This window comes from Dendrobates tinctorius, unplaced genomic scaffold (genome assembly GCF_039654945.1).
Source record: "Dendrobates tinctorius isolate UK_male_01 unplaced genomic scaffold, ASM3965494v1 ptg000006l, whole genome shotgun sequence".
In the NCBI taxonomy this organism is placed as follows: domain Eukaryota; kingdom Metazoa; phylum Chordata; class Amphibia; order Anura; family Dendrobatidae; genus Dendrobates; species Dendrobates tinctorius.
Window position 1 is genome coordinate 11,786,556 of NW_027361674.1, and position 15,317 is coordinate 11,801,872.

Consider the following 15,317-nt stretch of genomic DNA (forward strand, 5'->3'; position numbering starts at 1 on the left):
AGTCACAAGTTTTGTGACGCAACTGCGATCTCACCAGCGAGATCGCTGTGTGTGACAGGTATCAGCGACCGACCCCCCTGCTGGGTATCGCTGATCGTGCTCGAATGGCCTGGACTGGACATTTTTTTGATCGTTGGTCTCCCGCTGGCCAGCGCGCATCGCTGCGTGTGGCAGGCAGGAGACCAGCGATCAGTGAGCTGGACGCTGGTTTCTAAAGTAAACCGCGGGTAACTAAGGGCACGAGACACTTAGTTACCCTCTGTGTACCTTAGTTACCAGCGCGCTGGTGCAGGGAGCTGGTAACCAAGGTAAACAGCGGGTTTCTAAGCGCCGCGCAGCACTTAGAAACCCGCTGTTTACCTTGGTTACCAGCTCCCTGCACCAGCGCGCAGGTATCTAAGGTACACAGCGGGTAACTAAGCGACGTGCGCGCTTGTTACCCGCGTCGTCGCTGTCCTGATCGCTGCTGAGATCTGCCTGTGTGGCAGCTCACCGGCGATCATGTAGCGACACACCAGCGATCCTGACAAGGTCATATCGTTGTCGGGATCGCTGCAACGTCGCTATGTGTGACGGGTCCCTTAATCTTAATTTTTAGCTCACCGTTTCAATTTATAATTTCTGCAAAGATAGTGCTCCGTGACTAACCACATGGATATATAGATGGTTGCAGATCTCTTTATTGCTGCCCAATCTACATGGATGTATACAACAGATGGTCAATAAAAGGACATAGAACACCAGGCAAAAAAAAATCTTGCAGAGGAATGGGTACACTATAGGTGAAGTAGTTTCCTGCAGTAGACTGACGCATAAGAGGATATCAGAGATGTGGCTATCAGAGATGTGATTACATTTCAGCAGGTTTCAGCAATCTTCTACGTCCCTGCACAATGCAGTATCCCGTCACCACAATATCACTCCATGATCAATGAAATGAACGGACTTTGAACAGCTCAGCGTCTCCAGTGCGGGGAATTTCTACATCACTAGACATCTCTGCCTGTCATTGCCAGTAGGAAGGATCGCTCTTTCAAGCGGTTCAGCATGATAACGCTGCAGCATGTTATGTGTCATGTCAATGAAGTGGAAGGCAAGCAGATCAGAAGAGAAAGAGAACGCAGACACAGAGAGGATAAGGTTCTTCCACATGACACAAGACACATGTGTCCAGAGTTTGGCAGCATATCTTACACACAACTCTCCTGCTAATAGAAAAATCAAACGAAAATAAAGGTTCTTCACGTAAACTACAAAGACCGGCCATATGCTGCCCATCAGTCACTGGGATGAGGCTGACCTACCTTTTGTTTGTGCTGTTGATGGTACTGATCACGCTCCTGTTGGCAGAGCTTTTCCTCCGGGCCACTTTGCTCTCCGTGACGATTTCCTCAGTTTTCTCGTGCTTGGGGGTGCTGCCAACTTTGCTGTTAAGGTCCCTCAGAACATCGTAGTTAATTTTACTAGAGATTTTCTTTTGTTCTAGCATCTTCTCTATGGCTTCTCCAGCTGTGCTGGCCTGAATGGGTGCTCTGCGTTTGGTAGACTTTTTTGGCTATAAACAAAAGTAAAAAATGTTAGCGGCTGACTCCTATCTCATACATTAATGATCTATCCATGCCAATGGGTTCTGCATCGATCATCTATCTAGACAGCGGCGACATGTTACGTGCATCTGTCAATGGAGAGGGGTCAGAATTCCCATACAAATTAATGGGATTTCCAAACACCTCTCCTATGACAGCAGAGTATATCAAGGTCTCATTCTCAAAGTAGACACATGTTCCATTGCTGGGATCTGCATCTACTATATATTTAATGGCATATCCTATGGAGATGGCATAAAAGTGCACGATGGAAAAACTCCAGTATATACATATATTATGGATTATGGTCCATGATATAAACAGATATTCTAATAAATATATATTTCAGATTTATCGTTCTCCTAGTAAGGGAACAGTGTTTGCAAAAAAATGTGTACATTCTTTGGGGAATGTGGAATTTTTGGCAACAAAAAGACACAAGCTTCACTATTTACAGCACTAAGTGTATAGGAACCCTTATAGATCCTACTATAAGTCTATGGGATCCAGTAGGGTTCTTCGGAAAGCACTCAATACTTTCTACGACTGTATAGACATCACTGGTCATAGCTGATTCCCACACACAAAACCCTAATACAGAGACACCAGACCACAGATGCTTCGTCACTTGGCATGAGTCTGGACCAACAGATCAATCACATTTGCCCTGTGACTCAAGTAATTTATGCTACAGATGGCTTTAATGTATTAGCCAATTTAACATGTTCTGCATATGCCAGCTCTGATAAATTGTGATAAATCCGCGGCAGACAGCCCAGCCATAGGAGGAGGATACAGATCAAGAGAAAATTGAGTCCTTGTACAAATGTGACGGTAAAGTGCTGCAAGTGCCAGCTCTAAATATAGAGGGGGAAACAGACCTAAAAAATAGGGCTGGTCCTGAAAATAGTTTTGAAACCTCCTGATTGAAAATATAAACATTTTTAGCCTCTCCATAGCTGATAAGAAGAAACAAAAGAACGAAAAAGGAAAAAAGAAAATTATTATTGGGTCACAACACTGACCGACTGACAGATGGCTTCTAATCACACTGGCACTTGACAACTCAGGTCTTATAACAATTAGCTGCTGGAAACTATGATGCTACCATAGACCAGAAAGATCAAAGGAATCATGTATGTGGTAAATTGGGCAATGCTAAATATTCCAAAGTTGTTGTGTGGACCTAAAACTCACACAAAACATGTTGAAAATTTGTGACTTGTAACAACAGATGAATCACTGACAACTAAAAGATCTCAGAACAACGTATACACCTTCTGGGTTGTCAACAAGAAAGCAACACTGCAAATGCTTCATGATTCCAAGCTATAAAACAAGAATGCTATATACGTGTCTACTCGTGTGCATGTTACACAACTCCCATTACTTACATCAGGACTGGTTCTTCAGACATGGAATGTCAATGGATCAATATGATGTTGTAAAAATAATATCACCTTCGATAGGGCAGGGAGGAGGGGGCACAGAAAAAAGTGCTGTATTGATCTGACGCTGGTTCTTTGCTCACACTGTGTCAATTGGAGAAATGTCATATTTCATAACCATCCCAAACACCTTCGGAACAGCTACAAATGTCACGAGCAGACCCCCGGAAATGCGGCGATTAAAAATGTCACTGCATTAAAATCTGAGCACGGCACCATACAATACTCGATTGTCATATAAATGAATTGGTAAATCATAAGCCATTTATAAGACCACCCAAAGTGTGCTACAATAAATACTACAAATCATTCTTCTCGGAATTTCTTAATGTCATAAATAAGACATGTTTGTTTTACCTTGTGCAAAGTCCACTGTTCTCCTGAATTGTGTCTTTCTCTTGTTCCTGAGATATGGCCCTATCTGTCCTGTATATAAATCTAACAAGACTTCACTGAAATTTTGGATCTAGGGATTTCAGTGGACAACTTCATACCACTATCCACTGCAAAGAGACCAGTGTAAATGCACTCCTACATGCTAAATCGGCACACCCTACTCATGTCATCCTGGCTATACCCACTGGACAATTTCTGAGAGGATTTTGAGGAACAAGCACAAAATCTAACCTCAAGGTTTTTACAATGTGGCTACAAAATGAGCAACATTTGTCATGCCTATACTCAAGAGAAGCAAACTGAACAACACACTCTACTAACTGGGGTAGTGGCATATCAACCAGGGACAGGAATAGGCTGGACAAACTGATTAGAAGGGCCAGCTCTGTCCTGGGATGCCCCCTTGATCCAGTTCAGGAAGTAGGCGACAGTAGGATACTGGCCAAGGTGAGCTACATGGTGCAGAATGATTCCCATCCCATGCATGAGACCGTGACAAAGATGTGCAGTACTGTCAGTGACCGGCTACTTCAACCTAAATGTGAGAGGGAGCGCTATCGAAAGTCCTTCCTTCCTGCTGCAGTTAGGCTGTATAACCAGCACTGTCCAAAACGGAGAACGACCCAAACAGTGAACTGATAGATCCAAAGTTGTGATAGTCCGGTTATATCTTTTTTTTTTTCTTTTCTTCGTATATGTCCCTACCTACGGTCAATGTAATGCCTTTATGCATCTGTATCTGTACTTGTTCCTGCCTTGCTGCTGTAATGCTCTGAATTTCCCCATGGTGGGACGATTAAAGGATTATCTTATCTTATCTTAACTCCAAATACATTCAAGAAGCAAACGGACAGGTTTGTTTCATTACCAACTACCATTCAAGATGGCGTGAAATGACCTCTTATTATTGAGATTCTGCTTTTGGCTTTTATCCTAAGTCATATTGCAAGACTCGTTAAAAGGTCAACATTGACTTTTAGGATTGCTACTTCCTATAGGTAGCACCAGAGTTCTAGTCCTCTTCCTCTCTGAAGAGACAATTTGTATATTTCCCAGAGAAGCATTGCAGGTTTTAAGTCTACGCATCTCGGCATGCTTAGCATGTCACTGCCCATGAGGATAAACGTTACTTCTTGGATCTCTATTCTTTGTAAATTTTGGCCCATCTTACAGCAGGACCCTACCATGTGTAAATTTTTACCAAATCGACATTTGATCACCGCCAAAAGTAATAGAACATTACGTGATCTTCTTGTTCACAACCATTATGTTTCGCCTACCTCTAATAATATCTTTGGGTCCAGGGGTCCCAAATGGGGTTCCTGGAGTTGCAGCTCACAGCCATTATGTTTGGCCTACCTGTAATATCATCTTCGGGTCCAGGGGTCCCAAATGGGGTTCCTGGAGTTAAGACTCTTGCAAACACATTGAAAAAACAAATGTTTTCTACGATTCCTGAACGAGACTACAAAATCTTTCATTTTATTGTCGTACATCCATGGTGATTTACCAAGAATTACCCAGGCAATTTATCTTATTTGGGTGTGACCACGCAGGAGTTACATGTTGGTACTCTTGAACATGTTAAAGATATCAAAGCAGCTGAAAAAAACATTTTTAATGATTTTGGGGCTATTTCCAAACACAAACCTATATATCAGCCTATTACGTTCCCTAATCAAAGTCATTTTATGTGTAAGTGTGCATGTGTAGCCTGTTCACTATCTCCATATATACCCCACTACCTCAAGATGGCTGGACCATCACTGTAAATACACACCTGTACTTTGTATATCCCCCACCTCATTGTAGATTGTAAGCTGTCACGAGCAGGGTCGTCTTACTTTGCTTTAATTATTGTATTATTGTTAACGTTGTTATTTATGACTGTTGTGCTTGAAACTGTTAAACTGTAAAGCGCTGTGGAATATGTTAGCGTTATATAAATAATGATTATTATTATAGGAATCAGGGACACTTGTTGAAAGTAATTGACCGCATTTACCCAGGCAAGAGAAGGGGGGGTATCTGTCCAATAGACTGGCCCATGGATTACCCTATTAAAATGTATGACCCCTTGATGTCTTCTTAATGAGCAGTGGGGTTTTTTCTAGCTTTTTGTGATATGAACCAACTTTACACTTACAGTTGGTATGGAAAGTATTCAGACCCCTTTAAATGTTTCACTCTTTGTTTCATTGCAGCCATTTGGTAAATTTAAAAAAGTTCATTTTTTTCTCATTAGTGTACACTCTGCACCACATCATGACTGAAAAAAAAACAGAAATGTAGAAATTTTTGCAAATTTATTAAAAAAAGAAAAACTGAAATATCACATGGTCATAAGTATTCAGCCCTTTGCTCAGTATTGAGTAGAAGCTCCCTTTTGAGCTAGTACAGCCATGAGTCTTCTTGGGAATGATGCAACAAGTTTTTCACACCTGGATTTGGGGATCCTCTGCCATTCTTTTTTGTAGATCTTCACCAGTTCTGTCAGGTTAGATGGTGAACGTTGGTGGACAGCCATTTTCAGGTCTCTCCAGAGATGCTCAATTCAGTTTAGGTCAGGACTCTGGCTGGGCCAGTCAAGAATGGTCACAGAGTTGTTCTGAAGCTACTCCTTTGTTATTTTAGCTGTGAGCTTAGGGTCATTGTCTTGTTGGAAGGTGAACCTTTGGCCAAGTCTGAGGTCCAGAGCACTCTGGAAGGGGTTTTCATCCAATATATCTCTGTACTTGGCCGCATTCATGTTTCCTTCAATTGCAACCAGTCGTCTTGTCCATGCAGCTTAAAAACACCCCCATAGCATGATGCTACCACCACGTTTCACTGTTGGGATTGTATTGGGCTGGTCATGAGCAGTGCCTGGTTTTCTCCACATATACCGCTTAGAATTATCACCAAAAAGTTCTATCTTCATCTCATCAGACCAGAGAATCTTATTTCTCATAGTCTGGGAGTACTTCATGTGTTGTTTTTTTAAGCAATCTCTATGCGGGCTTTCATATGTCTGGCACTAAGAAGATCAATAGTATAACGTAGCACAGCCGTGTCGGTGCACAAAAGAAGGTTCCCACACCAGTATAGAATAATCCAAAAAATTTTGACACTCAACTTGTTGCAAAAGTGAAGAGATTTTTATTTGCAGTCACAAATATAGACGTTTCGGCAGTGTCAACAAGCCTTCATCAGTATACAACACCGCTCATATCTCAATAAACTTCTGGACATTTAAGTATATCGCCAATAGTGAAATAGGTACTATTGGGGGTGTTGCCATCCACCATTTGAGAACCGGTATGAGGACCTGTTATATTAAATGAAAAAAAGTAGTAAGAAAATGTCCCAATAGAGATCACTTGTTGAATTTTTAGATCCGTAACTTTAGAGGACCCCAATGTTAGGTTGTAAACGCGGTGGATGCCGCGTTTACACAGGTCGCATTCTGCCGCCACCCACCAACGATACAGCCATTTCTTATTACAGCCAGACACTGAACTCACAGCGTATCATTGGGGCTCTTTCAAGATTACAAATTCAGCAAGGGATTTCCTGTGGGATACTTTCCCAATACTCCCCTCAGATACAGCTATTTAATGTCAATGCTAGCAACTGGCTTTGCAACCTAACATTGGGGTCCTCTAAAGTTACGGATCTAAAAATTCAACAAGTGATCTCTATTGGGACATTTCCTTTTTTTCATTTAATATAACAGGTCCTCATACTGGTTCTCATATGGTGGATGGCAACACCCCCAATAGTACCTATTTCACTATTGGCGATATACTTATGAAGTTTATTGAGATATGAGCGGTCTTGTATACTGATGAAGGCTTGTTGACACAGCCGAAACGTCTATATTTGTGACTGCAAATAAAAATCTCTTCACTTTTGCAACAAGTTGAGTGCCAAAATTTTTTGGATTATGGCACTACGAAGAGGCTTCCGTCGGGCCACTCTGCCATAAAGTGTAATGTCTTTCAGCTCCTGTTTAACAGGAGCCTACAATCTCAGAGAATACCAGTGCTGTGGAAGACCACCTGCCTGGTGCCGGTTCTCAAAATCTCCTTTCCAACTTCCCTACACGATTATCGTCCAGTGGCCTTTAGGCTGTGTGCACACGCTGCGGATTAGGTGCGGATTTTGTAAAATCCGCAGGTGAAACCGCAGGTCAAAAGACCTGCGGTTTTACCTGCGGATTGCTCTGCGGTTTTGCCCTGCGGTTTTTCATCTCCTCAATAGAGATGGCAAACCGCAGGAGAATCCGCAGAAAGAATTGACATGTCAATTCTTTCTGCGGATTGAAAACCGCAGATAATCCGCGTGGAAAATTCCGCACCGTCTGCACTGCGGTTTTTGATTCCCATAGGGAATCATGGTACTGTACACCGCAGCAGAAACTGCTGCGGGTCCGCAGCGGCCAAAACCGCTGCGGAACCGCAGCAAAATCCGCAGCGTGTGCACACACCCTTAACATCGCATGCTATGAAGTCGTTGGAGAGAATAGTACTTACCTACTTGTACCCAAGGGTGAGGGCCTACACTGACCCCCTGCAGTTTGCGTACCGGCAGAGATTGGGGGGTGGATGATGTTGTAGTGTCTCTGCTACATACAATACATTCATTCTTGGACAATGATGGAACTGCAGTGCGCGCCATGTTCTTTGACTTCTCTAGTGCTTTCAATACCTTACAGCCACCCTTACTACGATAAGTTGACTGATATGGCAGTGGATGAGGGGATGGTGAACTGGATAAGCGACTACCTGATGGACAGGCCGCAGTTTGAAAGAATGGGGGAGGTGGTATCTGGCAGTGTATGGAGTAGTGTGGGCACCCCTCAGGGTACAGTGCTGTCGCCCTTCTTCTTCACATTGTATACAGCTGAATTTCAGTATAAATCCGACTTCTGTCACCTCCAAAAATTCTCAGATGACTCAGTGATTGTAAGAGTCATTGAGGGGGACCGGGGGGAGGAGGAATATAGAAGTGTGGTTTCTGACTTTGTAGATTGGTGCCAGACTAACTGTCTAGAACTAAATGTAAAGAAAACCAAGGAGATGGTGGCGAGTTATAGAAGGAAAAAGGATGATTACTTACCAATCACTATTGCTGGCCAGGAGGTGGAGATGGTTGAGAGCTACAAATATTTTGGGATTCAACTTGACAGCAAACTTGATTGGAGGTGTCATACAGAGAAGGTTCACAAGAAGGGAATGAGCAGACTGTACTTTCTGCGGAAGCTCAGGTCGTTCAATGTGTACAGTAAAATGCTCAAAATGTTCTACCAATCCGTTGTAGCAAGCGTCATCTTTTTTGCTCTCATTTGCTGAGGCATTAGTGTGCGAGTAGCTGACATAATTAAGCTCAACAAACTTATCAAGAAGGCAAGTGCAGCTGTTGGCCTCCATCTTGACTCTTTTGAGGAGGTAGTGGAGGATAGGATTCAAAAGAAGTGCAGGGCTATAATGAACAATAATACACACTCACTATACGAGCTGTTCTTAAATCAGAAGAGCACATTCACCAGCCGTCTAATCCTACTAAGGTGCAAGAAGGAGAAATTCAGGAAATCGTTTGTGCCTACTGCTATGGGGATGTACAACAATTCACTAAGGGTGAAAGATAGCTACAACCTAGGGCTGGCGCACTAATGGAAATGATCAGAGATTGGTGTACCTTGTTTGTTAAGTATTGTGGTTAGTCATGTGCAAGATCTGTGTCTAGTACCGTATATACTCGAGTATAAGCCGATCCGAGTATAAGCCGACCCCCCTATTTTGCCACAAAAAACTGGGAAAACTTATTGACTCGTGTATAAGCCGAGGGTGCACAGTGAGTGGTCTCAGTTATCTGCAGTGTGTGGCCCCAGTTATGATGCACAGTGAGTGGCCCCAGTTATGCACAGTGAGTGGCCCCAGCTTTGCTGCACAGTGAGTGGCCCCAGTTATGCACAGTGAGTGGCCCCAGCTTTGCTGCACAGTGAGTGGCCCCAGTTATGCACAGTGAGTGGCCCCAGCTTTGCTGCACAGTGAGTGGCCCCAGTTATGCACAGTGAGTGGCCCCAGCTTTGCTGCACAGTGAGTGGCCCCAGTTATCTGCACAGTGAGTGGCCCCAGCTTTGCTGCACAGTGAGTGGCCCCAGCTATCTGCACAGTGAGTGGCCCCAGCTTTTCTGCACAGTGAGTGGCCCCAGTTATGCACAGTGAGTGGCCCCAGTTATGCACAGTGAGTGGCCCCAGCTTTGCTGCACAGTGAGTGGCCCCAGTTATCTGCACAGTGAGTGGCCCCAGCTTTTCTGCACAGTGAGTGGCCCCAGTTATCTGCACAGTGAGTGGCCCCAGCTTTTCTGCACAGTGAGTGGCCCCAGCTTTTCTGCACAGTGAGTGGCCCCAGTTATGCACAGTGAGTGGCCCCAGTTATGCACAGTGAGTGGCCCCAGCTTTGCTGCACAGTGAGTGGCCCCAGTTATGCACAGTGAGTGGCCCCAGCTTTGCTGCAGTGAGTGGCCCCAGTTATGCACAGTGAGTGGCCCCAGCTTTGCTGCACAGTGAGTGGCCCCAGTTATCTGCACAGTGAGTGGCCCCAGCTTTTCTGCACAGTGAGTGGCCCCAGTTATGCACAGTGAGTGGCCCCAGCTTTGCTGCACAGTGAGTGGCCCCAGTTATCTGCACAGTGAGTGGCCCCAGCTTTTCTGCACAGTGAGTGGCCCCAGTTATCTGCACAGTGAGTGGCCCCAGCTTTTCTGCACAGTGAGTGGCCCCAGTTATGCACAGTGAGTGGCCCCAGCTTTGCTGCACAGTGAGTGGCCCCAGTTATCTGCACAGTGAGTGGCCCCAGCTTTTCTGCACAGTGAGTGGCCCCAGTTATGCACATTGAGTGGCCCCAGCTTTGCTGCACAGTGAGTGGCCCCAGCTTTTCTGCACAGTGAGTGGCCCCAGCTTTTCTGCACAGTGAGTGGCCCCAGCTTTTCTGCACAGTGAGTGGCCCCAGCTTTGCTGCACAGTGAGTAGCCCCAGCTTTTCTGCACAGTGAGTGGCCCCAGCTTTTCTGCACAGTGAGTGGCCCTAGTTATGATGCACAGTGAGTGGCCCCAGCTTTTCTGCACAGTGAGTGGCCCCAGCTTTTCTGCACAGTGTGTGGCCCCAGCTTTTCTGCACAGTGAGTGGCCCCATCATGTTGCTGCTGCCGCTGCCTCCCTTACAAAAAAAACCAAAAACCTGCATACTCACCTCAGTCGCTGCCCCCTGCTCATCAGCGTTGCGCTCTGCAGTGACTGTGCAGGCAGAGGGCACGATTCGCACCCTCTGACCTGAATGTCACTGCAGAGGACGCAAGACAGCAGAGCGCAGGGACAGGTGAATATGCCTCCCAACCCCCCGCGTTCATACTCACCGGGTCCTGGCGCTTGTCTCTGCAGCTCCCCTGCTTGTTGTTGGCGCTGCTCTCTTCCTGGTTCAGCGGTCACGTGGTACCCACTCATTAAATATGCGCATATTTAATGAGCGGGTACCATTTGACAGCTGATACAGGAAGAGAGCAGCGCCGACAACATAGAACAAGCAGGGGAGCTGCAGAGAAGGGTGAGTATGATCTGACACCCCCGCTCCCCCTCCCCTGCCGGTCCCCCCCGGTATATGACTCGTGTATAAGCCGAGAGGGGGACTTTCAGCCCAAAAAAATGGGCTGAAAATCTCGGCTTATACACGAGTATATACGGTAATTACTGTAATGCTGTTTGTAATGTAGTAATGCTGTTCATAATGTTTTGTTTGTAGTGCTGTTGTAACGCTGCTGTGATACCATAATTTCCCTTAGGATTAATAAAGTGTATTCTATCGTATCGTATAAAGGCCCGACTGGTGGAGGGCTGCAGTGATATTTGACTTTGTGGAACTTCCTAACATCTCACTACTGCATCTGTGGAGCTCAGCCACAGTAATCTTGGGGTTCTTCTTTACCTCTCTCACAAAGGCTCTTCTCCCACAATTGCTCTCTTTGGCTGGGCGGCCAGGTCTAGGAAGACTTCTGGTGGTCCCAAAATTCTTCCATTTAAGGATTATGAAGGCCACTGTGCTCTTAGGAACCATGAGTACTGCAGAAATTATTTTGTAACCTTGGCTAGATCTGTGCCTTGCCACAATTCTGCCTCTGAGCTCCTTGGCCAGTTCCTTTGACCTCATGATTCTCATTTAGTCTGACATGCACTGTGAGCTGTGAGGTCTTATATACAAATCAAGTCCAATCAGTTTAATTATACACAGCTGGACTCCAATGAAGGCGTAGAACCATCTCAAGGAGGATCACCAGGAAATGCATGTGACAAATATGAGTGTCTGAGCAAAGGGTCTGAATACTTATAACCATGTGACATTTGTTTTTCTTTTTTTTTTTAATAAATTTGAAAACATTTGTTTTTTATCAGTCAAGATGGGGTGCAGAGTGTACATTAATGAGAAAAAAATGGATTTTTTTTAATTTACTATACGACTGCAATGAAACAGTGTAAAAAATTTAAAGGGGTCTGAATACTTTCTGTATCCACTGTTTATCAGGCTTTCTTCTTTTATAAACATAATGAGTAGCTATCTTATTATAGTGGGTTACACCTAAATAATAATAATAAAGAATCTTGGACAAATAAAAATGGGATTTTTTTGTTTATATAACCACAAACAGGGAAACATACTGGTTTTGTAACTTAGGGAGGGCATAACACCTAATTTAGGTATGACTCAAACTTTTTTATTTCTTAGATCTTCTTATATTTTTTAATTTGTATGTTTTCATTATTATTTATAATGAAAAAATAATAGACGGGATATGGGCACGGGACTATGGGATGGAGGATATGTATGACGGGTATATGGGCACGGGACTATGGGATGGAGGATGTATGATGGGTGTATGGGCACTGGACTATGGGATGGAGGATATGTATGACGGGTATATGGGCACGGGACCATGGGATGGAGGATGTGTGATGGGTATATGGGCACTCGACTATGGGATGGAGGATATGTATGACGGGTATATGGGCACGGGACTATGGGATGGAGGATAATTATAATTTGCTATAACTAACCACAGTTAGTTACTATGCCCGGGCAGCGCCGGGCTCTTCAGCTAGTATATACACTCACTGGCCACTTTATTAGGTACACCTGTCCAACTGTGTGTTAAGACTTAATTTCTAATCAGCCAATCACATGGCGGCAACTCAGTGCATTTAGGCATGTAGACATGGTCAAGACAATCTCCTGCAGTTCAAACCGAGCATCAGTATGGGGAAGAAAGGTGATTTGAGTGCCTTTGAACGTGGCATGATTGTTGGTGCCAGAAGGGCTGGTCTGAGAATTTCAGAAACTGCTGATCTACTGGGATTTTCACGCACAACCATCTCTAGGGTTTACAGAGAATGGTCCGAAAAAGAAAAAAAATCCAGTGAGCGGCAGTTCTGTGGCCGGAAATGCCATGTTGATGCCAGAGGTCAGAGGAGAATGGGCAGACTGGTTCGAGCTGATAGAAAGGCAACAGTGACTCAAATTGCCACCCGTTACAACCAAGGTAGGCAGAAGAGCATCTCTGAACGCACAGTGCGTCGAACTTTGAGGCAGATGGGCTACAGCAGCAGAAGACCACACTGGGTACCACTCCTCTCAGCTAAGAACAGGAAACTGAGGCTACAATTTGCACAAGCTCATCGAAATTGGTCAGTAGAAGATTGGAAAAACGTTGCCTGGTCTGATGAGTCTCGATTTCTGCTGCGACATTCGGATGGTAGGGTCAGAATTTGGCGTAAACAACATGAAAGCATGGATCCATCCTGCCTTGTATGAACGGTTCAGGCTGGTGGTGGTGGTGTCATGGTGTGGGGAATTTTTTCTGGGCACTCTTTGGGCCCCTTGGTACCAATTGAGCATCGTTGCAACGCCACAGCCTACCTGAGTATTGTTGCTGACCATGTCCATCCCTTTATGACCACAATGTACCCAACATCTGATGGCTACTTTCAGCAGGATAATGCGCCATGTCATAAAGCTCGAATCATCTCAGATTGGTTTCTTGAACATGACAATGAGTTTACTGTACTCAAATGGCCTCCTCAGTCACCAGATCTCAATCCAATAGAGCATCTTTGGGATGTGGTGGAATGGGAGATTCGCATCAGGGATGTGCAGCCGACAAATCTGCGCCAACTGTGTGATGCCATCATGTCAATATGGTCCAAAATCTCTGAGGAATGCTTCCAGCACCTTGTTGAATCTCTGCCACGAAGAATTGAGGCAGTTCTGTAGGCAAAAGGGGGTCCAACCCCTTACTAGCATGGTGTACCTAATAAAGTGGCCAGTGAGTGTATATATATGTTTAGTATTCAGGGTTTTGTTACATTATTTCTCATTTTTTGTATTTCTTTTCTATATAGGTTTTTCTGCATATAAATCTAGTCTTTTTGGCAAACTGGATGTGATCCTTTAGATGATGCTTGTAGAATCACCCCCACTAGCCCAAAGAATAGGTATACTGGTATATACAGGGAAGGGGAGTCCAGATCTTGGGAACAAGAAAGAAAGAAAAAACACCAGATTCAGGAGCACAGCAGCATTTACACCACATAAAGAATAACATTTACAGCAAGTGTCAGGTTCTCTTTAACTGCGCTTGGTCTTCATGTTATTGAGAAAATCTGGTTAAGAATGTTTATTTAATGTGATTATGTCACATCCAGATGTAAAGGCCCCGTCACACACAGCAATCTCGCCAGCGAGATCGCTGTGTGTGACATGGATCAGCGACCGGCCCCCCTGCCGGGTATCGCTGATCGTGCTCCATCGTCCTGGGCCGTTTTTTGATCGTTGGTCTCCCGCTGGCCAGCGCGCATCGCTGCGTGTGGCAGCGAGAGACCAGCGATCAGCGACGCTGGTTTCTAGGGTAAACAGCGGGTAACCAAGAGCCGCGCAGCTCTTAGATACCCGCTGTTTACATTGGAAACCAGCTTGCTCGCTGGTCCTGATCGCTAGAGGGGCTGTCCATGTGACAGCTCATCAGCGATCAGCCTAACGATGTCCCAGCGATCCCATCCATGTCGGATCGTTGGTGGGATCGCTGGGACATCGTTATGTGTAACGGGGCCTTAACTTTGTAATTTACTCATTTATTTTGTGGATTGCACAGTAGTGTGGGGGGAAAGGGGATGGTTCTTCTGGCAAAGACTATCTAATTCTGGAGTTTTAGTAGCCATGCTCCATGGGGAAACCATGGCTCTCTCTCAGATGGAAAGAAATAAAATCCTTTCTATAGTGCCACCTATTGGAGGTAGCTATCCGATAAGTCAATCTCTGACCAATTAACAAGTCCTGTAACATTATTCTGCCCCATTCAGGGACAAGGTCACGTTGCAAGGCTCGTTAATGGGTCAGACATGGACCGAAGTCCCCCATGCACATTAGACTAATGTCAGCCGAGCCGGTCAATATCGTCGTGTTTTGGCCGATATTAGTCTAATATGTATGGGGGCTCTGGATAATTGATTTTTCTCAGCGTTAAGGATCTGGCATGTTTTATTTCCAATCCTTTCAGAGATAATTCACAGCCCAATAAGTTTGGTGATGGCTCTCGTACAGAGAACACAGGAGTGTCGGCCAAGCGAACGCTCCTGTGTATGAAAAAGCAGGAGGAGATTTCTGCCAGCCGAACGACAACCACCTATTAGGTATGGGGGGGCTTAAATCGGTAGCGACCTCCAAAAGGTATTACTAGCAAAATGGATTTCTTTCTTACCAGGATAGCGCACATTTGCATGGACATCACACTATAATATAGCAGAGCCAAGTTTGTCACACAGCTCCTTGTGATATCTATATTTGGCAATTACAGTGGCCATGAA

The 15,317-nt window shown here is 44.8% G+C and overlaps 1 protein-coding gene across 3 annotated transcripts in view; it reads right to left on the bottom strand.

Annotated features, from left to right (window-relative positions):
• BRF1 (BRF1 general transcription factor IIIB subunit) overlaps positions 1-15,317 on the bottom strand; it is a 338,242-nt gene that overhangs the window by 80,898 nt on the left and 242,027 nt on the right. For 2 of the 3 annotated variants that reach the window (XM_073570652.1, XM_073570644.1), the window contains one exon: positions 1,305-1,555. In XM_073570652.1, the coding sequence (XP_073426753.1) occupies positions 1,305-1,555 (251 nt within the window). Of the gene's footprint in view, positions 1-664; positions 1,209-1,304; positions 1,556-15,317 lie in introns of those variants that run through there. The other variant, XM_073570660.1, reaches the window with a different exon arrangement.